Source organism: Heterocephalus glaber, unplaced genomic scaffold, assembly GCF_053883595.1.
Source record: "Heterocephalus glaber isolate CG9 unplaced genomic scaffold, H.glaber_assembly_v1.0 deba00001608, whole genome shotgun sequence".
NCBI classification, from domain to species: domain Eukaryota; kingdom Metazoa; phylum Chordata; class Mammalia; order Rodentia; family Bathyergidae; genus Heterocephalus; species Heterocephalus glaber.
Genome location: NW_028258379.1, coordinates 33,812,221 through 33,838,748, shown reverse-complemented (window position 1 = coordinate 33,838,748; position 26,528 = coordinate 33,812,221). Strand labels below are relative to the sequence as shown.

The window sequence follows — 26,528 nt, the reverse complement described above, 5'->3', positions numbered from 1 at the left end:
AAAGAGAATGAAGCAAAAGGGTAAAACAGATATAAGGTATGATTAAAAAATACAGAGAATGTTTAAATTTTAAAAATTATAGTAAAAGACATGTTGCCATTAATTCCCACCTTAAAAAAAAAAACTTTCCTTTTCTTTGAAAACACTTATGCCATCATTCTTGTCACTTTTCCAAAGCAGTTCTAGAAGCCCTCTTCTGTGAGTCTTTTTACTTAAGCTGTCATGGCTGCCTCGATGTCCTGAATCAATTCAAAATGTTTACCTTTCATGGCCATTTTGAGTTTGAGGAAACCCCCGAAGTCGCATGGTGCCAAATCTGTCGAATAGGTAGACAAGGACAAGGACCTACCATAATATTTTTACAAGTCTTCCTTTCTGTTGGATGGCCCTTGGCAGCAGCATTCACCATATTTTTTAAATCACACCCCATGAAGACACTCAGGAAAGAAGACTTCCAGAACTGCTTCAAAAGTGTCAAGAATGATGGGATAAGTGTGTCTGGAGTGACAATATTGTGAGGGGATTAATGGCAGTGTGTCTTTCACTGTAATAAATTTTTTATGTATACATTAACCATATTTTATGATCCTACCTCATATTCTTTGTCTTATTCTAAGTCTTGCCACCTTTTTCATTTTCTGAATAACATTCCTGTGTGTGTTTATGTGTGCACATTGACTACTGACAGACATGGGTTGTTTAAATTGGCCATTGTGAATAATGCTGGAATATCTCTAAGAAGGTATCTCTTAGAGATACTAGTCTCAATCAAAAAGGGTATGACTGAAATTCTTTTTAAAATTTATATTATAATTTAAATAAATACTCCATTCCCTTATGTATCTAAAGGTACAATTACAATGGATTCTGTGGCTGTCTCTCAAATACCACTTGCACTTACTCCACCAAAACAGCTGGTGTCCAACTCTGTGTAGTCTCAGTCAAAGAGCAGCTCACTGAACTCATCAAGAATTCAGTTTCTTATTTTCTGCCAGTCACCCAGACCTAAGTCCATGGGCACAGGATTCTCCCTTGGCCAGAAGAACTGGTTCATGCTAATCCAATGGCAAAATGTTTAGGACTTTCATTTGGTAGGTGAAAAGAAAGTCTTTGTCTTTCTCTCCCTATGAACATGGTACAAGAAATTATCAGCCCCATCTGCTGCTCAAATTACCCTACACCTATGAAAAACCCCAGTCTTAGAATGAAACTAGCACTGCAGATAGCAAAAATTAGAGAAAGTAGGCTCTTGGTAATATCAATAAACTGCTGGGCTGCTGGATCTACCAACCTCAAAAACACAGCCTCAATTATATGAGCCAACAAATTTCCTGATTATCCAAGCTAGACTGAAATTTCTGAGACTCATCAACAAAAGCAAACTATTATCCCTCCCTGTAAAAGGTCTAAGTAGAAAAAGAACAGAGAAAAGAATAGAAATAAGCAGAAAAGAAAGGAAGGAAATGAGGGAGGAAAGGAAAAAGAAAAGTCAGGGACAGACATAAGGAAAGGCATCAGATATCAGGAATGAGATAATGAAGAGGTCCTGCATCCCCATCACAGGAAACTAGAAAGCGCTGTAGGAGAAAAGTTCTGAATCTAGTACCACTCTCAGCCCAAGAAACAAGGGAGGAGTTCCATCTAGAAGTTTCTGAGACTTCTGAAACAGAAATTTACTTCTTGTCTTTATGAGTATTTTTTTTCACTATCTGCTGCCTGTAAATCTTTTTTAAAACTAAAAAGGATCAAATGCTTGTTTCAGAAACAAATTAAGGAAAAATCTGGACAGTTTTCCCTCCACAGTAAGTCAAGGAAAGAAATAAATCTTCTTTTAAAATCTAAAAGTAAGAACACAAAGGAGAATAGGCAAGCCAGGGAAGCTGGCCCAAGACCCACAAGGCAGACCAAAATTCCAGGTGAAAAGTAAAACACTGATTGCTATTGATTCTCATGCCCTGTATCATGTCCCAACACCAACTTCACCCATGTGTGACACGCCTATTCCTACACACCAGCAGGTAAAAAGCTTGGAGGAGGAAGAGGTACAAGGCACTTTATTGTCCAGAGTCTCAAAGCACAGAAACCATTTGCTGTCAAGACACTGCACAACTTTTCCTACCCCTCCCTACAATTTGCACAAAGTCTGGGGAAAAGACAAGGCAAGTGGTCTCTTAAGAATCAATCTGAAAATGAGAGAGGAAAACAACAAACAATGGTGAAAGTATATAGTATTATCAGTATTTGGCTCTAAAGAAAAATAGATACATTCCATTGTAAAAGGAAATGTCAAAAACATGTCAGTATAGACTTGAAACTTGTAATCATTAAAAGATAAAGATTCTATTTGCTTTCACAAAACAAAATGAAACCAAACCAAAAAAAAAAAAAAAAGCTATAAGGAGTGATACAAACTATTAAAAGAAAATTTGTAGAAAAGAAACTTGATATGAAATAGGAAATGAATCAAGCACATTCCTCTGTGCTCTCTGGTCCCAAAGCATACTCTGAACATTGCTGCCCCACACTCAGGATTGTATAACGTTGCATCACTACCCTCTTGGTCAAATTATTCACCCACCATACAAAGCTACCTCTCTTTCATCACCATTCACCAACTACTCCCACAACTGAAGAGCAATCTCGGTTAGCTAAATGCCTACTCCTCCCTAATGACCATCTCCTAAATATGTTTATTCCTATATTTTAATCCTATGTGTTCAACCCAGTTCACTCAGTTATTCTATGTAAATGTATACTGTCTAATTTCCACAAACTAAAGTGTACTTTAAACAAACAATGCAGAACAAAAGCAATGGTACCTGAGTGTTCAGTTTCTATTTGCTTTCACCATTTATATCGTATTACATATATTCACAGAGACACATATAAGCACACCTTATTAATTTTTTTTCGGTACCGGGATTGAACTTGGGACCTTGCGCTTGAGGGGCAGGCAGCAGCACCACTGAGCTAAATCCCTGGCCCACATCTTATTCTTTTAAGGGAAAGCATGCTCCAGAACAAAATGTGTGTCTCATTCTCTGTATTTCTTAAATTTCCTACTAGCATATTCCACATCTACAGGTAAGTGTTATACAAAGTGAGTCAGAGATTCATGAATGCCCACACAGTGAAGCACAGTACAGAATCACAGATGGTTTCCTATGTATTTCTATTTGGTTTAAAAATGTACCTCCACCAACTCCTACCAGTCCTGGAGCATGAGTGTAGGAGAGATGATTTACAAGCACACAGAAGACAGCAATTTAACCCTCTCAATTACATTTTCCATAAAGCCATAGTTGAATAAATTACTGGCTGGCCCCACTAAAGTACTTTCTATTAAGGGAAAGCAAATCTAAGATTTTAAAGTTCAATAGATAATCTAATAATGTAAAATCAGAAAAACCTATAATTTTGTCAATTTTTACTTTCCTTAACATGCTTAAGCATATTTTTTTCAACCTGGCCTTAATAAAAAGGCCTAAATCCTCATAAGTAAAAGTTCTACAGTTTCGCAAATGAACCTACTACCGTAAACTGCTTTGGTACAATCAAAAACAGTAACTTCAAGTGACTCTTTCTTCAACTGCAGGTTTTAAATTTTTTGTCAAATCACCTACACTCAGGAAACCGGTGAGGCTGCCTCATAGCTTCTCCCTACTTACTATTCACAGAGAAATGGTTGGTGAGGCTGGCGATACGGCTCAGAGGCGGAAAGTGTGCCTTGCTGTGCGAGTCCCTGGCTTCCATCTCGGCACAAGGTAAAACAGCTTTGTGAAGTACAAGGATAAAGTCTTCCCCTTGCTACATATGATAAATCACAGATTTACCACCTTAGTGCTGAGACCTCTCTGTGCTGCTGCAATCTTTTTGACGCTGATCGCAGTTTACTGTAAAATCACAGCACACCCAAGCTTCTGCTCTAAAAATGCAAAACTAGCCAAGCACAAGGCCCTGTAAACTGAACAGACACACGAGGGAGCCCTGCTGACAGAGCTGTATGGGAGGCCACTATTTCCCAGTAAATTTTACACAAAAGACATCTGGGTTATGTTATGATAGCAAGTCTTAGCCTAAAACAAAGAACAAGAGAATGAGCTGTAATAGTAACATGCCCAACTTCCAGAGATGAGCATAAAAGCAAGAGAAAAGACCAAGGAAAAATTTCAAAATGAACACAAAGCAATCAAAGAACATCATTTTAAAAGATCATGAACCATAGGCTATTGAAAAATGCAGAAGTAACTGTGTATTATTTCCCAAATTCGCATGCACAAAAGAAATAAAAGTCAGCATGAAGAGGCACTTTGCTGAGAAATCCAACCAACCTAGTAATAAGTCTAATACATGTATGAAATCCAACAGCAATTCCAATTTCCCAAAATGAAATTAAAAGCACAAACAAAAAAGTTAAATCTGTTAAAAATCTGTTAAATCAGTTAATCTGTACGATAAGCTCTTTATAGAATTAGTTTATGACTTAAAGAATTCAAGAACACAGTTAACAATGTCAGTGTTAGTGTTAGGGAGAAATCTAAATTTAGGGAGCCTCTCCTAAGTGAGATTATAAACCAAAAACAAAGAAAGCACTGAGTGTGGTGGTGCACACCTATAATCCCAGCACTCTGGGGGCTGAGGTAGAAATATCTCCATAAATTCGAGGCCAGTCTTGACTACACAGAGTCCAAGGCCAGCCTGAACTATATAGTAAGATCCTGTCGCAAAAAAACCAAAAACAACTAAGAAAGCAGTTAAGTATTGATATGTAGAGTTTAACTTAATAAAAACATACTGACTTTTGTTAGCTAAGACACCAGAATACATCTATGCTCATGAGCTTACTGCAATGCCTATGCTATCAAAAGCTCAGAAAGGACATAGTTCCTAAAGGTACCCCTCCCCCACATACCAGGGATCTAACTGATAGGGACCTTGCACTTGCAAGCCAGGCAGGGTGCCACTGAGCTGACTCTCCAGCCCCTAATTTCTTTTTTTTGGGGGGGGGGGGTTCTGGTACTGGGGATCGAACTTGGGACGCTGCGCTTGTGAGACAGGCATGGCGTCACGGAGCTAAATCCCCAGCCCTGGTCTCTTTTTTACTTAATCTAGTTCCAGACCTTTAGGACATTCCTAGGAAGACTAAGCTTTCTCATCCATACTCATTTTTTTTTTTTGCTAAGAAAATTAAGAAAGCAGACTAGGACAGCCTTTACACTACTTGAATATACACATACTTACCTCAAAATACTGATTCTAAGTTCTCTCAGTTTCCAAGTCAGTATTAATTCATACCCAAGGCAACCTAATAGCAATCTGAGAAAATATTTTACAAGAGACAACTCAGTTTATAAAATCAGTTTTAGGAAATTGGCCACTTAACAATTTTGCTACTTAACAAAATTTTCATAGTGAACTCAGAATAAGAGCCCTCATAAAATTATTCACTTATCTATTGGGAGACTAGAAGACAGTACTGCACATATTTGAAAGACTTGCCCTTTAAAATTAGTATTATGTTCTAATATAACTGAAGAAAAATTTAAAAACCTTTGTGGACACAACCCAATTAGATATAAGGGAGAAATGGGGGACATTACATATTCCGCCAAAATACTTCACTTTAAAAATACTTGACAAGGGGCCGGGGGCGGGGGGGGTGTTAGCTCAGTGGTTCCACCACCTACCTCGCAAGTGCAAGGTCCCAACTTCGATCCCTGGTACCCAAAAAAAAAGAAAGAGCAGCAAAGTACTTGACAATGTAATTAATATGAGAAAATGAAAAAAATGGAAACAAAGTCTTTGTAAATAGGGAGCGGCAGAGGGGTTGAAGGGAGGGCAGGGGAAGGGGAAAAAAAATAAGAACCGAAATAGAGTATGTAAAGGTGCAAATTTCCAATGATGAATGTCATCATACTATATATCTAAAATGTACTAATATTGGGCCAGGGATTTAGCTCAGTAGTTTCGCCGCCTGCTGCACCAAGCACAAGGACCCAAGTTCAATCCCCTCTACCAAAAAAAAAAAGTTCCAATAAAATTAATAATATAAAAAAAATACTTGACAAACACTATGGTAAATCAGGATCGTGCTTTATGTAAGTGTATCTTCCTATCTCCCAGTATGTCAGTTTGTTTCCTAAGGTAATCTCATCCTCCATTTGATTTTTAATTCCATTTTATACTGTCACCTAGTAGATAATACACAACAACATGGCCTGATGGGCCACACACCAGATTCACCTTTTTTCTAGTTACATCTTAACTAAAAGAATAAACTAACTATCCTTTAAAATTCAGTGCAACTCAACTATTAAAAAATTAGTGCTAAATTATCCAAATTATTTCCTTAGATAGCTCTGTATATAATTAGAAAGATTATATGGCAAGTCTAATGACAACTTATTTTATGTTGATAATACAAAACCAGTAGTTCACTAATACTAATTTATGACCATGACTTAAATTATAAACCTGCAAAATCCTGTTGCACAGGTCCCTTTAAGATAACTCTGAAATACACAAGCCAATACCAAACATTTGGTCAAGCTTTAGTACAAACCAGCAAACTTAGCATCTAAATGTAGTAATCAGGCTGCATCCTTTCAAAGATAATTAACTCTACCAACTGAAGCCTAAAAGATAGAAATTTTCAAAACTGGTTAACAGAAACTTCCAACTCTTCCATTTTGTTCTGTTTCAGATTCCAGCTTTTTTTTTTGTACTGGGGATCAAACTTGGGTCCTTGCGCTTGTGAGGCAGGCGGCAGAACCACTGAGCTAAATCCCTGGCCCTAGCATTATTAACTTTACAAATATTACCATCATTTCATTCCTATTCTCAAGCTCAAAATGCATAACTATGAAATCTCACGTTAAGCAAAAAGGAAAAAAACACTATAGACACTGTGGCATGAACACTGTCAAAAAAAAGTACTCCAGTAAGCTAAGAGAGAAAGCTAAAAAATGTTGGAAGAGCTGATACGATTGCATGGCTAAGGGTAAACAAATTTTAAAGAGGCAAAATTCTTCCTATTGAGGAAAGGAGAGGGAAGAGGTCCCTTCTCCCTTTTTCTTTTTCAGAATTTCTTTTTCTTTCCCATTCAGTGCAAGTAAATCTAAGCTTCCAGTCTCATAACTATAAAATGTTTCCTGCAAGACTTGAGAGCCACTCTGAACAATAACCAAGAAAGCCAACACCCCATTTCCCAGTTTTCTAGGAGAAAATGGGCCTAATTTGTAACCTGACTCCGAATTGTAAAACCTACCTCTATTCATAAAGATAGGAGAAAATTAGCAATTTTATCTTGAAAACATGGATGTAATGAATTATAACTACTGTTAAACTGAAGAAAAATTACATAAAAACAACACTGAAAGAGCCTTTCAGAATGGAGTCAGGAGGCCATAGGGAGAAAGACACACACAGGATTCCAGCTGCTGCCCAGGCCCAGGAACTTTGGTTACCTTCTAACTACCAGCAGCTCCAACAGATAACTACACTGTGCAAGAGACTCAAGACATACAAGGTTACAGGACTCTTTTTTTATGAATATTTTTACTAAATAAAAAAATTCTTTTCTTCATTTTCTATTGGTCACACAAGGCCCCGTCACACAAGCACCCGTTCTAAATTCTAAAAGAAGTTTCCCAGGCCGGGGATTTAGCTCAGTGGTTCCGCCACCTGCCTTGCAAGCGGGAAGTCCCGAGTTCGATCCCCGGTACCAAAAAAATAAAAAAAATAAAAGAAGTTTCCCAACAAAAGAATTTTTACTACCTTGCAATAAATCAACACAGTTTATTCACTATAAGCTTTCATTTTCCCTACCTTCCTTGAATAGCTCTGACTCAGAGCTATTTGAACCTATTTCCTGATTGGCAATTGTTTTAAGACCCCCCCCTAAAAAGTGCTTTTCATTTTCAGTTTCTAAGTTTGGATTTACTGATACCACTGAGCTCTACAAGAGCCACATTTCTTTTTGTATTTGCAATTTCTAGCAACTGTGTGGAATGCACATTACACTCTGGTTCAACGGTATTAAATAATAAGTGTTTTCTCTTCTACCTTTGTGGAGATTTTCTGGGTTAGAAATTTATTATTATTATTATTCCCCAACCCTGGCTTAATTTTGAAACAAAGCCTATTTCTCAAATAATAACTCATGCCAAATAACACAATTCTATTTACTGGAACTGAGTACTAGAGAAACCCTGAAATATGCTGCTCAACTGGAGTGAGAAGAGGATGTTTACAAGAGAAGGTGGTGGGTGCTAAGTGGGCACACACTTTGATACACTCAAAATGAATCCACACACAGAAAAGATCCTAGTGGTTTAAAAACAAAAAAACAACTCCCACCTACCTCCTTTTCTACATTAATAACAGGATTTTTTAAAACCTCAGCCTTCTTTAGCTAATTTTCTAAATCAAGACGATGCTCTGGCCTCTGAAAATGCAGTCACTTCTCACAGATGCCGTCCCACATAGGCAGGACCAAGACCACCAGAAACCTAGAAGCCAACCGTCCAGCCTTCCTTCCTCCCCAGGCTTCTGGAAGGTGACTGAGTCATGGAGGCACCACACTGTGAGTGGGTTAATCCACAGATGAGTTCAAAGCTAAATGTGCCTCTTAGGAGGTGGGATCTGGTCAAAAGGAGGCAGTCACCGGGGGCAAGACCTCGATGTGGGTATTTTCATTCCCTGGCTCCTTCCTTCTCTTCTTCTGTTTTCTGACCGTCACAACCTGAGTAGCTTTCCTCTGTGATGGGCCCTTCCACCACGCTGTTTCCTGTTTGGAGCCTGCAGACCATGGACTGAAACTTCTAAAACTAAGTCAAAATAAGCCTCTCTTCCTTCCAAGTTGTGTGTGCCAGATAGTGTCTGAGGGAGGATGAAAGTGACTAAGACAGGAATATCTGATTATCATGAAGATCAAATGAGATCTTAAACCTGGTCAGGAGAAGTAACTGCTTAGAACACAGAAAATGCTCAATAAAGAGTAGGTTTAAAAAAAATCAACCACTGTCTTTATCTAGAACCACAGATGATGAATAATACTTGTTAAAAATGTTAACGAACCACTAAGAAAAACAAAATGTTTTATTAATCCGAAAATTCAGCATGCAAAATGCAATCTCATATATATTTTAAAACATACAAGATTTTATACAGTACTTGCAACTACATTACCCTGAAATAAACAACAAGTCCTTAAGGGAATCAGAACATGCTACCCTTTTAAAGGGTATGGAATTAAAGTTGCCTCAGCTGGCCTGGAACTTGTGATCCTCCTACCTCAGTCTCCCTCATGGCTGAGATTACAGGCATGCATGGACCTACTAGTTTTCTTCAAAAGTAATCAATCAATCAACCAATAACAAACAAAAAAGCAAACTACAAGAGACTATGTGCTCCGCACTATCTACGTACAGACATCATTAAAAACATTTCACTAAACTTTCTTAGCCAATGAAATGCTACAAAGAGGGGAAGAAAGTAGTAATACTCAAATGGCTAAGTTTTGAAAATGCAAAATACAAGTTAAAATACATAAAATAAAAAGACAAGGAATAGTCAAAATATCCACAGCATATAAGATAAATATGTCAAGGACTTATCAACTATTACTTAGTGAACATGTATTATGAAAAAATTAAGCTCCAACTAAAAATTGAGATACTAATGAGGAAAGAAATGGCTTAGTAATTTCAAGAATTTAAACATTAGTATCTTTAGTCAAATACACAGGAAAAGAAAAATACTATACTTACATTTTCATTTTTTTAAAAATTTTATTTTATTGGTACATTTTAGGCATACAATATAATGACATTCATCATTGGAAATTTGCACCTTTACGTGATCTCTCTTGGTTCTTACTTTTCCCCCTTCCCCTGCCCTCCCTTCAACCCCTCTAACCCTATCTACAAAGACTTTGCTTCCATTTTTTCCTTTTCTCATATTAATTCCATTCCCTTCTTTCCTTTCCCCTACCCCTCCCACTTCCCCTTCCTCTTTTCTTCCTATTTCACATTATCTATTATACCTTTGAGTCCTTATTTACACTTTGTTTCTGACACTAGAGAAACTATTTGGTATTTACACGTGTGTCCTGTTTATTTCACATAAGAGTAAGGACTCAATGTGCATCAATTAAGTTATAAATGTCTCAAATTTTTCATTTTTTTGGCTGAGTAGTACTCCCTTTTTTTAAAAACCCACATTTTCTTTATCCAGTCTCCAGTTGATGGGCATTTGGGATACTTCCAGGTTTTAGCTATTACAAATTGTGCTGCTATGAACTTGGGTGCACACATATCACTGTGGTATGATTCTTTTAATTCTTTGGGGAAGATCCCCAGCAGGGTATAACTGGGTCAAATAGTACTTCCAGTCCTAGTTCTTTGAGGTATTTCCATACTGATTTCCACAGTGGTTGCACCAGTCTACACTCCCACCAGCAGTGGAGCAATGTTCCTCTTTCCCCACAGCCCTGACAGCATTTGTTATTGGTTGATTTCATAATAGCAGCCATCCTTTCTGGAGTGAGGTGGAATCTCAGCGTTGCTTTCATTTGCATTTCAATGACCAGTGATGTTGAACATTTTTTCATGCGTTTATTTGGCATGTCTACTTCTTTGTCTGAGAAATGTCTGTTCATTTCAGATGCTCATTTTTGGACTAGGTCTTTAAATCTGGGAGGTCTGATTTTTTTTAAGTTCTTTGTAGATTCTAGATAGTAGACCTTTGTCTGAGGAACAGCAGGTGAAGATTTTTTCCCACAATGTGGGTTGTCTCTTCACACTGCTGGTACTTTCTCTTGCTGTGCAGAAGCTTTTGAATAAGAAGAGATCCCACTTGTTGATTGTGCTAGTTCACGGGCAACTCAGGTTTTGTTCATAAAATCTTTTCCTATACAAATGTCTTCAAGAGTTCTACATAACCTCTGTTCCAGCCGGTTCAGTGTTTCTGCTTTAATATTTAGATCTTTAATCCACTTCAATTTTATTTGAGTGCATGGTGAGAGATATAGGTCTAGTTTTAATCTTTGGCAAGTTGAAACCCAATTTTTCCAGCACCATTTATTAAAGAGGCTATCTTCCCTCCAGTGAGGGTGTTTGGTTCCTTTGTTGAACATGAGGTGGCTGAGTGTGTCTGGAGTTGTTTCTGCATCTTCTAATCTGTTCCATTAGTCCTCAGGTCTGTTTCTTTGCTGTTTTTATCACCATAGCTTTGTAGTATAGTTTCAAGTTGGGGTTGTGATACCCTGCCATGTCTCTGTTACCTAGAATGTTTTTGCTATTCTGGGTCTCTTCTGGTTCCAAATGACTTTTTGGATTGTTTTCTCAAGGTCTGTGAAGTATGCTGCTGGGATTTCAATTGGGACTGCATTGTATCTATATAGCAGTTTTGGAAGTATGGCCTTTTTCACTATGTTGATCCTTCCTACCCAGGAGCAGAGGATGTCTTTCCATTTTCTGATATCATCTTCAATCTCTCTTTTCAGAGTGCTATAGTTTTCAGAGAAGAGGTCTTTGATTTCTTTTATTAGGTTGATTCCTAGGTATTTCAGTTTTTTGGATGCTATTGTGAAAGGAATTGTTTGCCCTATTTCTCAAGGAGTCTGTTGTTTGTGTAGAGGAAAGCTACTGATTTTTGTGTGTTAACCTTGTATCCAGCTACTCTACTGAATCTGGTTATTAATTCCAGAAGTTTTGGTGGCATTCTTGGGGTCTTCTATATAGAATATCATGTCATCTCCAAATAATGACAACTTGACTTCTTCATTTCCTATCTTTATTTCTTTTATTTCTTTCTCTTGTCTAATTGCTGTGGATAATGTTTCCAAAACTATATTGAACAGGAGTGGTGATAGTGGACATCCTTGTCTTGTTCCTGATTTTAGTGTGAAGGATTTCAGTTTTTGACCATTTAGTATGATACTGGCTGTTGGGTTTTCATAGATGGCTTTTATCAGATTGAGGTAGAGGCCATCTATTCCAATTTTTTGTAGGGCTTTTATCATAAATGCATTTTGGATTTTGTCAAATGCTTTTTCTGTATCCATTCAGATGATCATATGGTTTTTGTCCTTGGCTCTATTGATATAGTGTATTACACTGATTGATTTGCATATGTTGAACCATCCCTGCATCTCTGGGATGAATCCCACTTGGTCAGGGTGTATGATCTTCTTGATGATATTCTGGATTCTACTTGCCAGTATTTTATTAAGGATTTTTGCATCTATGTTCATTAGTGAGACTGGCCTATAGTTCTCTTTTTCGGTTGGGTCTTTCTCTGCTTTGGGGATCAAGGTGATGTTTGCTTCCAGCAATGAATTTGGGAGTACTACTTCACTTTCAGTTTCATTGAAGAGTTTAAACAGTAATAGCAGTAGTTCCTCTCTAAATGTCTTGTAGAATTCAGCAGTGAAATCATCAGGACCTGGGATTTTCTTAGTTGGTCAGTTTTTAATTGCATTTTCAATTTCATTGATACTGGGTTGTTTAGAATTTTTAGGTCTTCTTCATTCAACTCTGGTAATTCATATGTATCTAGGAATCTGTCCATTTCTTCTGTGTTTTCCATCTTATTGGCGTATAGGTTCTTGAAGTAGGTATTGATGATCCTCTGGATTTCTGCTGGGTCCGTTGTAATTTCAGCCTTTTCATTCCTAATTGCATGGATTTGGGCCTTTTCTTTTCTTTCCTTTTTCTTTTCTTTTTTTTCTTTTTTTTTTTTTTTTTTGGTACTGGGGATCAAACTTGGCTCATTGTGCTTGTGCAGGAGGCGGAGAAACCACTGAGCAAAATCTCCAGCCTCTTTCCTTTTTCTGATAAGGTTGGCTAAGGGTTTGTCAATTTTGTTTATTCTTTCGAAGAACCAACTCTTGGCTTCATTAATTTTTTTGTATTATTCTCTTAGTCTCCATGGAATTGATTCAGCAATCAATGATCTGATCTTTATAATTTCCTCCCTTATATGAGCTTTCCGTTTGTCCTGCTCTTCTTTTTCTAGAAGCTGGAGGTTCAGCATCAGGTTAATTGGGCTGGCTCTGTTTCCCTAATATGCGCATTCACTGCCATGAATTTCCCTTATGAGACTGCTCTCATTGTGTCCCACAGATTCCAATGTTGTACTGTCACTGCCATTTAATTTATGGAACTGTCTGATTTCTTCTGTAATTTCCTGCGACCCATTGGTCATTCAGAAGTGTGCTGTTCAATTTCCATGTGTTTATGAAATTTTTGCAGTTTCTTTTGCTGTTGATCTCCAATTTCATCACACTATGGTCTGATAATATACAGGGGATAACTTCAATTCCTTTGCACTTACTTAAACATGTTTTATGAGCAAGTATGTGGTCTATTTTGGAGAATGACCCGTGTGCAGCTGAAAAGAATGTGTATTCTGATTTTGTGGGGTGGAACACTCTGTAAACACCTGTTAAGTTCATTTGTTCAAGAGTTTGATTGAGTTATAGTATTTCATTGCTTATTTTTGTCTAGCTGATCTATCTATTTGTGACTGTGGGGTACTGAGGTTCCCCACTACTATTGTATTAGTGCATACATGATTTTTCATGTCCATTAGTATTTGTTTTATATAGTTGGGTGCACTAGCATTTGGTGCATATATATGATTGTCATCTCTTCCTCTTGAATTCTTCCCTTTACATGGATGTAGTGTCCTTCTTTGTCTCTCTTAATCAGCGTTGGTTTGAAATCCACTTGATCTGTAAAGAGGAAAGCTACTCCTGCTTTTTGGGGGGATTCCCGTCACATGGAGTATTGTTTTCCACCCCTTAACTTTCAGTCTATGAGTTTCTTTTTTGTGTTTCCTGTATACAGCATATTGTTGGATTTTGCTTCTTGACCCATTTTGCCAGTCTATTTCTTTTGAATGAATTCAGACCATTAACATTGATGGTTATAACTGGTACATACTGACTTATCATTGTCATGACTTTTCTTTTTGTTGGATTCTCCCCCTTTACATTTAATTTCTTGTCAGACCCAACGGATTCATTCTGCTGTGCTTCCTGGGGTTGTGACCCTCACTGTCTTTTCCTAGAACATTGTCTAAAATTGTTTGGAGTGCTGGTTTGGAATTCATGAAGTTCCTAAGGTGCTCTTTGGCATGAAAGTATCTTATTTCTCCATCAATTCTGAAAGATAGTTTTGCAGGGTACATCAATCTGGGTTGGAAGCTGTCTTCCTTCAGGACTTAGAATACGTCACTCCAAGCTCTTCTTGCCTTGAGGGTTTGCACTGAGAAGTTTGCTGTGATTCTGATGGGTTTTCCTTTGTACGTGATTTGTTTCTTTTCTCTCATTGCTTGTAGAACTTTGTTCTTCTGTTGGGTTTCTGGAATCTTAACAATTATATGCCTATGTGTAGATTCTTTTTAATCAAGGCTAGTTGGAATCTTATATGCGCCTCACTTATCTTTATGTCAAGTTCTTTTCCCCCACTTGGGAATTTTTCTGCCACTACTTCTGTGAACAGTTTTTTTTATGTCATCTGCACTCTCTTCTGTTTCTTCATTGACTCCAATCAGTCTTATGTTATTCTTCTTTGCATCGTCTAGCAGCTGCTAGATTGATTTCTCATGATGCCTTATAATTTTAAAGCAATTTTTCTTTCCCTGGTCACTAATTGCAATCTTAGCTTCTATATCTGAAATTCTGCCCTCACATTGGCTCATTCTGCTGTGCAGACTTTCAGTGGAGTTTTTAATCTCCTGGAAATCTGGGTTTTTTGCATCTGTTTTATGGATTCCATTTGTTTCCTGTGTTGGGATTCCATCATGTTCCTCAGCTCCTCTCTAGATTTATTAGTCATGTCTTGCACTATGAGCACAATCTCTGCTATTATCTGCAAAATTATTTCTGATTTCATTTTTTCCAGATCCTCTTTTGTTGCCAGTTCAGGGAGTCCAGGTGGTTGAGTATCGGAGCGTTCCATCTCATTTCCCTTTGGGGTTGCTGTAGGTGATCTGGAAGTCTGGTTTTGAGACTTATTTATCTGTCTTCTCATTTCAATGGGGGCAGGGGGCTGGGGGGGGATGGGACAGGGTGGGTGTGTGCTGTTGGCACCCGCAGGGCTCACCTCCTCTGAGCTGCAAGCAGTGGTATGGCAGTGCAGAAGCCCCTTCTTCTGCACTGGGAGAGTTGGTATGGCGGCCCGGAAGGCCCTTCCTCTGCACTGGGAGCCTACATTTTCACTTTTAAGTGCTGTATCTGTCATTAAAAGTCTATGCACATTAATCTAGCCTACAGCATTACCACAAAAATCTTCAGACAAAAATGTTCCCTTCACCATTTCTTTGTAATAGCAAAGAAATCTACCCCATCTCATCCCATGCCCATTTATATGTCCAAGAATGGATGAAGGAATGGTTTGGCAAACCATGTTTCATTTTACATGATGGAACTCAATTCAGGCATTGAAAATGATGATGGTCTATAATGTGCAAAAATGCCTATGTTGTGGCATTAAATGAAAACAGCACAATACTTTCATTTACAGTTAGATGATGATAGTGTCTCAGTTGAAAACTAAAGGAAGGAAAAGGAAAAAGAAGAGAAGAGAAAGAAAATTCACCCAAAAATGAATAATGGAATTACTACAATAAATGATTTCATTTTACTTTAAACTTTTCTGCATTTTAAAAGTCCCTACACTTTGAACATGTATTACTTCTAGAGCTAGGGATGATGTGTACAAAGACAACAATTTAGAGATAATAGGTAATATTTAGATAATTTAGATAATGAAAACATCTCCCCTGTGAAGCCACTGAATGCAGTAAAATTTGCCCCCACAGCTCTCCACAACTTCACTTCTCCTCTTCATACACGTCTCTATGAGCCTATTCCAAGGTTCTCTAAATATTTAACATACACGTACTCTTTAGATTTCAACATAACCATGCCTAAAGTTGGATGTGTCCAAAATCGAAGAAAAGCACAGGTCAAATACTATTTGAACAAATTCCACCCATCTAAATCTCCATATTAAAAGTATCTCTAGGCTGCCATATTTTCTACTTTTAAGAAGAATTTAAAAAACCCAAAGTATTTCAATAAGTTAATGTCTCTATCCTTGGTACCTCAAAGAAGCCCAAAGAACTAGCTAGAAACTGTAGAAGATAGAGGCAACTGGGTATTAATGGCACATGCTTATATTCCCAACTACTCAAGAAGCTGAGACAGGAGGATAGCAAGTGTAAAGCCAGCCTTGACAACCTAGCAAGACCCGTCTCAAAATAAAAACTTTTTTTTTCAAAGGGTGGGGAGGTACCTTGATGGTACAGCACTTGCCTAGCATGCAGAAAGCGCTAGGTTCCACCTTCAAAACCACAAGGTGGAAAAAAATCTAGAGGCATCAGTTCCTACAATGTTAAATTCTGACATCATCCAACTATACCCATTCTATTCCTTCTCAGGTAACTCCTAACTATTATAAAATTCTTTTCCACAGTAATTCAAAGTAATCTGATTTTAGCCTTTAAGATGTTTCAGAAACAATTTAAAGTTAAGGTGTAACTGGGGAAGATCCAAAGACTCAACATTTTTAAACTTTAAGTTTTCACTTTAGAAACATATTTTGTCAAGTTTAAAATTCAAGTAAAGCTCTCTTCAATGTCTACTAATAAAAGCAGCTGGAACGACAGAAAAATCACTATCACATTTGTAATTTTTAACCAAGACATCAGTAACTGAGGCAAGAATGAATAATGGATGCCAAAGCCATGGATGAAGATTATAAAAGAATATTTACAAAGTCTGAAAGTATCTCTGCACAGATACTTACTAATTACAATCAATACTGATGTTTTCACAGTGGGAAAAACTGGAAAAACTCACAGATACTACCTTAACCAAAGTGACAAAGTTAAGATTACCAATACTGTGACAAACTTACATGTATCTCATGTAGTTTTCCTGCCAACATGCAAAACCTGAATCTAATCATGAGAAAACATAAAGATCAAATATGAGGCTCATTTTATAAAACTGGCTAGTACTTATCAAAAATGTCAGCATCATAAAAGACAAAAGCTGAGAAAAGAGTAAAGAGACATGACAACTAAATGCAAGGCACACCTAGACTCAATCTATATAACAAGTTATTTCTCTAGTGAAATGGAAAGTGCCATTTTAAGTGGTTAACTTAAAGGGGACTCACACATAGTGAAATAAACTAGGTAAACTTATAATATAGAAACCAGTATGTGCTATGTAATATGATATAGACAACACAAGGATCTGCCTGAGGATTTACTGCTTATACAAGACACAAATTGCATATGTTTGTACAAGTGTATTTACTTCATATATAAAATGTAATTTTATATTTACCTATAATATATTACACACACACGTTTTAATAACCAAACTATACTAAAGAGGATTAAGAAAATTACTTATCTTTCTATTCTTGGGCAAAGTATGGTCTCAACTCAAAAAAAAAAATAAAAATAAAAATTCCTGGAATGCTACTGATGTTCAGCAAAAAGAGCTAGTGGTTTACAAGACTTAGTGCTATGGTCCTTGTAAAAACAGTATCCTCCTTCTGAAGTCTGTCATATGTCAATGGAAACTTTGTTTGTTTGTTCTTTTGAGACAGCTTCTTGCTGTGTAGCCTAGGCTGGCCTTTTTCCTGCCTCAGCCTCCCAAGTGCTGGGATTACAGTCACGCACCACCGCACCCGGCTGGAAACTTTTTTAATAAACATACCCCAAAAGTGAAGCACTGATTGGTAATTCCTTCATTATTTTATTGAAGGCTGGAAAGTAAGCCCATATATTACATGAACAATAACAAATTACTTGTAAGATATTAACATGATGTAGAAATTTCAGCTTGCTTAACTCCACTTCAGTGTCAACTTTCATTTATATACTATACTTAAATGCTTTTTTTTTTTTTTGAGGTACTGGGGGTTGAACCCAAGGTCTACTCACTGAGCTACATTCCCAGTCCTTTTTAAAATTTTTTATTTTGAGACAAGGTCTAAGTTGTCCAGACTGGGCTTGAACTTGGGATCCTCCCTCCTCAGCCTCTCAATGATAGGATTACAGGCGTGCACCACCACACCTGGCTTAAATGCCAATTTAGGTCTTCCTATTATATGTTCATATATTTCACAGAATTTCTGCATTGTCCTTAAAATACAATTGTGACTGGTCTAAGATTAATAAATTGAATTTATTATTTGTAACAGGTACATATAAAGAATTAGAATTGGGGATTTGGGTTTATTTTCTTTTTTAATGTTTAGCTAGATGATAACAATAACCCTAAAAACACTGGGTAATATCAATAAAGTGGTATATACAAAATATAGTAAGCTTTTACAATTAAAATATGACAAACATGTGACAAACTAAAACCAAGTCTAGGGCTGGGGATTTAGCTCAGTGGTTCTGCCTCCTGCCTTGCAAGTGCAAGGTCCCAAGCTCAACCCCCGGTACCAAAAAAACAAACGAAGTCTAGAAGCCCAGGGTGACTTGTAATCACCAAGCAAGTTTGTTAGAAGTAAAATCAAAGTAGAAAAGAACAAAGGTTTCTTAACTGCAACATACTTTAAACGGTTCAGTTCCATCAATCACATCTGCCTCAGTTACCCGGAATTTCCATGTTCCCTATTACATGTGTCTATGTGGACATAGCCTAGATCAAGTGTCTGTGGATAGGGCTCACTGCACCTCCTATAATTTCATGTAGAATTATAAGTAGGTACATGCACATTTTTTTCTGAGTATAAAATTCATATCTTCCATCAAATCAGGAGTCTCCAATGCCTAAGAACTACTGGTCTGTTTTAATTACATTGGTTTGAAGTATTTTGGGATGATGCATTTATTCATGCATAGCAGATAAATAATAGGTTATTCAGGGAAACATGGAGATGTTTAAGGTACTATCACACTTGGTATCACTATTATAAAAATCCAACTGAAAAGAATGAACCAAAAGTCTCACAGAAAAGTCATTCATAAAATATATGCTCAAGCTCTCTTCATCTTCTGTCATAAAACTGGACATGCCCATCAATATTAATAATTTGGGGACTCAGGCTATATTTAATCACATTACAAATATACCAAGGCCAGGAATTTAGCTCAGTGGTTTTGCCACCTGCTACTCAAGCGCAAGGACCTGAGTTCAATCCCCAGTACCAAAAAAAAAAAAAAAAAAAAAAAAAGAATACACCAAAATGTTCTCTGAAACACTTATCTAAAGAAAAAATAATATCACCTAAATTTTATCAAGTGCAAGTTATATGGCAGAACTGGGTTGAAACACAGCAATCTCAAAATATCTCCAAGTAGTATTAGAAAAGTCTACTGCCTTTCTTTTTCCTTTCAAATAGGCTTACTATTCTAACTGCTTAATCAAAGAACCTTTTTACATCATTTCAAAGATCAATTTTTAGACTAAGATTCTTCTCTCATTATTCAAGTACAACATTTTTTAAAATTCTCAACTGGGGGGCCCGGGATTTAGCTCAGTGTTTCGCCGCCTGCTTTGCAAGCCCAAGGACCCAAGTTCGATCCCCAATACCAAAAAAAATTCTCAACTGGTTAACTGACTGGTCGATTTTTTTAATCCCCAAGAGGATTTTTCAACTGTGTTTTTAAAATCTCTACTTTTTTGCATACACTGAGCTATCAATTAATAGAAACAAAACAATCTTGGTTTAGCCCACTTCAACAATGATAAAGTCTACACAAAACACCAATAAGACTCCAACTATACCAGCAATTCTTAACTGTTCCCTCCATCTGCAATGTGTTTATGACCCAGTCAGGTGGACCTCACAAATGGAGAACAAGTAGCATGACCACTCCAAAATTGAGAAGCCATAATATGCAGGCAATATTACTCTCCACAAAACTGTTTTGGCTTTTAAACTTCAAAAATATTACATAAACTAATATATTTACTCAACAAAACTGTATACTTTCTACAGGCCAAGAAACTATATCTAGAAATTAAGATGCATGATGTACTTAATCCTCACTATTCTACAAACCTTAACATAGCCAAGAAAATTTAATGTCAATACGGGAGTCAAAAACCAAAACCCTGTAGCCACACTTAAGCCTGTCATGTCTCATTTCTAGTAACAGACATACTGACATATTCAGGAAATGTCTCATGCTATCTTCTTAGTCACCTATTTATACTGCATAACTGAATGTTAACGAAGTACCAGCAATTCCTTGGCAATTCAGATAAGCAGGAAAGCCTTTTAGCCTCTTCTTTTTTTTTTTAACATTTTTTTTTTTTGGTCCCGGGGATCGAACTCAGGTCCTTGCGCTTGCGAGGCAGGCGACAGAACCACTGGGCTAAATCCCCAGCCCAAGCCTCTTTTTTTAAGATAGGGTCTGGTCATTATTTTTTCCTTTGAATTATATTCACATAACTGTCTCCAATGCATGATTCTTAAGGGAAAAAAGAACGAAAGAATGGAAGAGGGGAAGGAAACATGGAAAAAGAAAAGTCATTCTTTAGGATAAGAGGCAAGTCACATGAACGACCATGTTCCACAGTACCTACTCCCAAAATCTGTACACAGTAGTGACAGGATGGAGTGAATATTTGCTAAATAAAGAACAAGGTGAACGAAATTTGCTATGGGTTTAAAAACTCAGAGAAATTGGAGAGATTTTTAATTCTCAATTTTTTTTTTGTACCAGTGATCAAACTTGGGTCCTTGAGCTTGCGGGGCAGGCAGCAGAACCACTGAGCTAAATCCCCGACCCTTTAATTCTCAATTTGACATTAGCATGTGTTAAACTAATAAATTAGTGAATAAACATCTATATTCATTCATGTCAAAAAAAAACAAAAAACGTCTGGTTAATTACTGAATTGCCCAGGCTAGAGCCAAACTTTCTATCCTCCTGCTTCAGCCGGCCTCCCAGAATGCTGGGACTGACAGTCATGTCCCACCACATCCAGCTGGGAAAGCCATTTGTATTTAGAATTTAACAAATGCTTTCTTACATGATTAAAAATTAAATTTCATTAGCTATACCTCAAAAATAATACTTCTGTCTGTATTCATTCATTTACCAGGTAAACACCCACATACAAGTGAATCCTACTTCTTAGACCAACATACACTCCTAAAGAAAATAACTACAGTATTTGGAAAATCCTCATAGCCTATGCTGTCTAGAAGAGTTATTCCTGAATGGGCTGTTACTTGGCACCAGTGAAAAGCTCAACAAGACAGCCGACATTTTGAGGAAACACACTTGAAAGACAAATTAACTCTGATGAATGAAATCACCAGAATCACGCACACCTACCTTACTCAAGTTTTTCTACCACGTCTGAGGCTTTTATCCAGTTTCTCTACAAGAGCAGGTGAAAAATGTTTCTCTATCATCTGTAAACTGGGAAACATTTTCTCCCTACATCCTTATGTTATTTTATGTAAAAATTCAACAGATTAATTCTTCATAAAAGAGAAATGTCTGTTTCTCCTAATTGGCATACTTCCTCTCATTAATCAATGCCAACAATAATTCTATTTCCTCTTTCATTTTGGCACCTTAGGGAAAAAAAAACTTTAGTTACACAGAGGCCCTGAGTTAACTTTGCCCTAAGCTCTTCCACCCAATTCCCTCCCTCCGTTCTCTTCACCAACATTTTACCATTATGCTTAAGAGTCCTCGAAAGTACCTTTCTATTATTGTTGAGAACATCATTTATCCTTCTCAAAGGAGACAGAGTATAAATTACTGTATTAAATAGACAGTTGTCCCTGAAGAGAATGTTCTAATACCACAGTCTCTTTAACAGAACTTAGTAAGAACTGAAGATAAACTTTTATCACACAAAGGATCTGGTAAACATCAAAAACCAGAAACTAAGGACTAAAAGGTCCAAGTCTCACAGGCTAAAGAGGTAGAATAATCAAGGACATAACTGTGCCTCCAAGACTACAGTCTACTTGAGGAAGTCCTAAGTGCATAAGGAAGGGGGAATCTCCAAAGAAACCTGTAAATAAGAGATAATATAATACACATGCATCCACAGGGCTTTCAGGATGAGCTGAACTCCTAAATGCAAGGTAAACAAAATAAGTCATTTGGCTCCAACTTTCTATTCATATAACTTAAAAAGAGGTCTTGGCAGTATCCTCTGGCATTCAATAGAGAACATCACTCTATGTTTGATCCACTTAATGAATTCAGTTATATGCCATGCTATGACAGGAACCAAGATCATAAAAGTGGGTAATGCCTAGGGGCTTCAAGAATATAAAAGACTTTTATTGACATAGAGAAACTGTTTAGAAAACTATCAGTCTCCAAGAATCCTGGGAAAATTTACATTGCAATAAATCCTGAGTCTAGTGTTTCTGATGATTAAGAAACAAGCTGACCACTTTGGAGTATACATAGAACAAAAGGAGGGAAAGCAATGACTTAAATGGATATCTGTACACCTGCGTTCATAACAGCATTATTCACAATGGTCAAAAGATGGAAGTAACCCAAGTAGCCACCAATAGATGAATAAAAAAAAATATGGCATACTCTGATGCTCCTCCACTTCCAATGGGGTTATGTCCCTATAAGCCCATTGTAAGTCGAAAATACTGTTAAGTGAAAAATGCATTTAATACACCTATCCTACCAAAGACCCGATCTTAGCAACACAGTACACTGTACTGTATCATCTGTTTATGCCACAATCACACAGATGACCAGGGTGAGCCATAACACACATTGCTAGCTGAGGAAAATATCAAAATTCACAATCTGAAGTATAGCTTCTACTGAATGTATTGTTTTCACACCACTTGAAAGCTGAAGGATTGTAAGTCAAACCATCACGGTGGGGTGAGGAGGGCTCTGTATATACAATGGAATATCATTTAGTCAGAGAAAGGAAATTCACAAATACTACGACATAAATGAACCCTGAAGGTATCACGTGAAGTGAAATCAGCAAGACATCAATGGACAAATACTATATGATCCCACTTTTATAAGGTTCCTAGGGCAGTCAGATTCTTAGACAAGGGACAAAGAATGGTGATTGCCCAGTGTGGTAGGAGGTTAGAACGTGGCATTAGTATTTAAATGGGTATAGAGTTTCAGTTGCGGAAGATGAAAACGTTTGGAGATGGACAGTTTGGAGAGGGACTGTAAAACAACGTGAATGTGCTTAATGCAACTAAATCATACACATAAAATGGCTAAAATGGCAAATGTTATGTGTATTTCACAACGTTAAAAGAAATCTGAAATATTCAGATAAGCAGAGGTCATCTGAGCATTCAGGTTAGACTGAGCTTCATTCCTCCCACAAGCACCAACAGGGGACTTTCTGCACATCACACAGGCTTTTTCCCTAACGTCTACTTGGAACAGCAGTGCACAGCACAGAGCCTGCATGCTCAGACTCTGAGGTCAAACCATCATTCAGCCCTGATGGGCATTTGTAGATTCACAACTCTGAGCAGTAATCACTGAGTCTTAACTCCTTGCCTGCAAAATGACAATATTGAGACTGTCTCAGGGTTACAGCGAGAATGGAGAATGTCTGTAGAGAATCTGACACATCTTGACAAATAAGGAAACACTTAAATGTTTCTGTTTCTTCTGCCACAAGTAAACATGTTAAGGTCACAATTGAGAGACTGTTTCTGAAATATCTACTTCATCAAATGAAACCAGCGTCTTACACATCAGACAGTGGCAGAGGATAAAATACTTCAATACCATAAAGTTATCCTCCCTAGAAAGTGCTACTCATTATTAACACCGCAAAAATCACTAGCAAATAAGAATGATGGGCATCATGACATCAGAATAAAATGTCTTCTAAAACCAAAACAATGAACCTCAACATTAGCAAAATAATCTAGCTATACAACTCATACAGAGCCACAGGCATGGTACAGTATTTGGAACTGCACTATTAATAAAGACAGGGTAGCACAGAAATTAAATAAAACTCTTACTAAAATATTGCAAGAAAAAGTCTCTTATCCTCAAGTTAAAATTGACTTTTTCATCTTTTCTTAAATCAATGTTTTGATGCCATGGGTAAATCCACAGATTTGCTTCACACAATCAATGCTTTTGTTTGTTTGTTTGTTTTTCGGTACCGGGATCGAACTCGGGTCCTGTGCTTTCGCAGCAGGCCACGAAACCACTCAGCTAAATCCCCGGCCCAGGCAATGCTTATAGTAACCAGATTGAAAGCAATCTTTAGCAGTCTTTTCTACTGACAGTTTTATAAAATTATATATGTAAGTATACTGTATATGTTACATATAACATACACACGCCAGTTAGCTTTAAAGACTTTGCAAAATACATTGATCATTCCAGAACCCAGTCCCCAAAGATTATAACCAGAAGTTTCTACTTGCTACGAGACTCATCCAGAACCCATCTCTTAATAAATTACTTGGTTAGAATGAGTATTTTTATTTAAAATTGTAATATATTTTGTAATATATTGTAGCATTACACTTTCAACTTAGTTAACTTTTTAAAACCACATTTTAAAAAAATATATTCTAAGTTGTTTAACACCTAACTGGAGCCCTTTTCTACTCGCTGCTGCACCTGAAAACAAGACAATTGGGATTAAAAAATTGTAAAGAGTCAGAACATCCAAAGACACAAGCACAGACTCTCAAGTTACCAACTTGAATCAAATGAAGGTTTTCAAAACCTGATCATCATAAAAATACTTAAATCTTATCGGATCCATCAGTAACTCATCCCTTTAACCACAACTTTCCTCACGAGAGCAATGACTGACCACTACAGAGCAAGGACTCCTCTCACTCATCGGTTTTTGCAAATCTTCATGACACAGGCTCAGTCCTGCAGGTAAAACCTTACTAGGAGATTCACGTAAATCAGAAGCGCTAACCTAAAACAGACACTGATTTCCCGCAAACCCGAAGATCCGTGAGAGGCTCCTTCCAGGGTCCGAGCATCCAGGCACAAAAAACATCCAAGGGGAGGGGCAAAAAGATGGCTTCGGCCACCCGCCCCCTGGGGCCAGCTCCGGTCACCTGCCAATAAACACAAGTGAGCTGCCCCGCGCGGGACCCAAGGCTCTCGCTTCCCGTGGGTAACGCAGGGCCCGCGCGGCGACCCGCACCGTGGGAGCAGGCCCGGATGCCGGCGGGACGCCAGGTCTGCGTGGACACTCCGGGGGCGGCTGCACTCTGGCGCGCGGCCCGGGACCTGTCAGAAGCCCGGCTCCTCTGGCCTGGGAGGCCGCGACCCCGAGACCCCGAGACCCCGAGGCCCCGCGCCCCGCGGCCGCCGAGGTCCCGGCGCAGTGTCCGGTCCGCTGCAGGCCCGGCACGCGAGGCCGCGCCATCTGTGCGCGCGGCCCGAGCTCCCCGGCGCGGCCTTCGGCCCGGCCCCGGCCCCCACGCCGGCCTCGCCCCCGCCCGGCTACAAAGCGCCACAGCCCGCGGGCGCCCACGCCCCTCACCTGCAGCACGGGGCGCCGCGGGCCTTCCAGAACCATCGGACCCCGCTCCGGCGCGCGCGTCACAGCCCAGGCCTCCCGGTGCCGCCCGGCGCCGCCGTCGTCGCCGCCATTTCCTGCCGCTCACCGTCGCCTCGTCCGCGCTGTCAGGTTACTCCATTCACCTGGGCCCGGAGCCGCCTGCGCCTTGCCGCGCCGCGCCCCGACCCCTCCCGCCGGCGCCTGCGGAGACTGCGCAGCGCTCGGCTCGCCCGCGGCCCGCGCACAGCCCGCGGCAACGGCGCAAGGCCGCTTGGAGAATCCCAGCCGCGCCGCGCCGTGCCGCCTCCCCGCGCCCCACGCCCGCTCGGCCCGCGGCGGCTTGAGAGCCGGCCTCTGATTGGATGGGGCGCCGCGGTGAAAGGTTAACCTCGGCCCCGCAGCCATTCAGGAGCTGGGAGACAGCGGGCGCGGGCCGGGAGGCCGTAGAGGTGTTGGCGGCCCGGCGCGGGGACCTAGCGCAGTATCTCGGGTGGCTGCCCAGGGTCTTCGCGGCCCTGTGCGGGGCGCCCGCGGAGGCCGGCTGCTAGCTGGTCCTGGCGAGCTCTCAGGGCTTGCCTCTCTTTAGTGGCACCTTCTGGTACCCACCACGCCCTCGGCGAGGCCCTTCCCCCCCATCGTAATTGTTCTCATAGCTTGGCCCGCTGACCGCCACCGCTCTTTTCTTCACCCCGTGGGATTGAACCCAGGCCCTTCAAACTGAGCTACATCCCCAGCCTTTTTTATTTATTTTATTTTATTTTTTATTTTGTGACAAGGTCTCGCTGAATTGTCCAGACTGGGTTCCAACTTGGATCCTCCTGCCTCAGCCTCCCAGAATGCTGGGATTACAGGAGTGCACCGCCACGCCTGGCTCCACCACACCACCACCACCCCTTTTTGAAGCACCTTCCCTGTCGCTGCTGCGCCCTGCCTTAGTGGGAGCAGGGGCCTCTGCGTTTGGGAAATAACAAACACCCAGACCTGCGATAACAGATAATAAGAAATA

At 39.1% G+C, this 26,528-nt stretch overlaps 1 protein-coding gene across 3 annotated transcripts in view; it reads right to left on the bottom strand.

Annotated features, from left to right (window-relative positions):
- The window catches only part of Dicer1 (dicer 1, ribonuclease III), a 77,609-nt gene extending 51,804 nt beyond the window's left edge, over positions 1 to 25,805 (bottom strand). Inside the window, exon 1 of one of the 3 annotated variants that reach the window (XM_004837007.4) lies at positions 25,505 to 25,805. Coding sequence is in view for 1 of the 3 variants with exons in the window: in XM_087195525.1 (XP_087051651.1) it covers positions 25,505 to 25,540 (36 nt within the window). In the remaining 2 variants the exon portion in view is untranslated. Of the gene's footprint in view, positions 1 to 24,928; positions 24,949 to 25,504 lie in introns of those variants that run through there. The other 2 variants (XM_087195525.1, XM_021244658.2) reach the window with 2 other exon arrangements.
- Between the last annotated feature and the right edge of the window lie 723 nt (positions 25,806 to 26,528).